Genomic DNA, 687 nt, shown 5'->3' with positions numbered 1-687 from the left:
CCCACACCGACGCCGCGCTCAGCTGCAGTGAGTACAGTTACTGCGTCATGCCCTCCTCGCTGGCCCACACCGACGCCCTCGCTCAGCTGCAGTGAGTAGTACAGTTACTGGGTCATGCCCTCCTCGCTGGCCCACACCGACGCCCTCACTCAGCTGCAGTGAGTACAGTTACTGCGTCATGCCCTCCTCGCTGGCCCACACCGACGCCCTCACTCAGCTGCAGTGAGTAGTACAGTTACTGGGTCATGCCCTCCTCGCTGGCCCACACCGACGCCCTCACTCAGCTGCAGTGAGTAGTACAGTTACTGGGTCATGCCCTCCTCGCTGGCCCACACCGACGCCCGCGCTCAGCTGCAGTGAGTAGTACAGTTACTGGGTCATGCCCTCCTCGCTGGCACACACCGACGCCCTCGCTCAGCTGCAGTGAGTAGTACAGTTACTGCGTCATGCCCTCCTCGCTGGCCCACACCGACGCCCTCGCTCAGCTGCAGTGAGTACAGTTACTGCGTCATGCCCTCCTCGCTGGCCCACACCGACGCCCTCGCTCAGCTGCAGTGAGTACAGTTACTGCGTCATGCCCTCCTCGCTGGCACACACCGACGCCCTCGCTCAGCTGCAGTGAGTAGTACAGTTACTGCGTCATGCCCTCCTCGCTGGCACACACCGACGCCCTCACTCAGCTGCAGT

The 687-nt window shown here is 62.7% G+C and overlaps 1 protein-coding gene across 1 annotated transcript in view; it reads left to right on the top strand.

The window, feature by feature from the left end:
* Positions 1-95, top strand: part of LOC311228171 (adhesion G-protein coupled receptor G6-like) — a gene marked incomplete at its 3' end in the record, with an annotated part of 178,466 nt that extends 178,371 nt beyond the window's left edge. Inside the window, exon 6 of the mRNA XM_084314082.1 lies at positions 1-95. This exon is cut by the window's left edge and continues 147 nt beyond it. Coding sequence (XP_084170208.1) covers positions 1-95 — 95 coding nt within the window.
* Positions 96-687: the final 592 nt, after the last annotated feature.

This window comes from Notolepis coatsorum (genome assembly GCF_963971535.1).
Source record: "Notolepis coatsorum genome assembly, chromosome: 5".
Lineage (NCBI taxonomy): Eukaryota > Metazoa > Chordata > Actinopteri > Aulopiformes > Paralepididae > Notolepis > Notolepis coatsorum.
The sequence above is the reverse complement of the archived record's forward strand: the minus strand, read 5'-3'. Positions and strand labels throughout refer to the sequence as shown.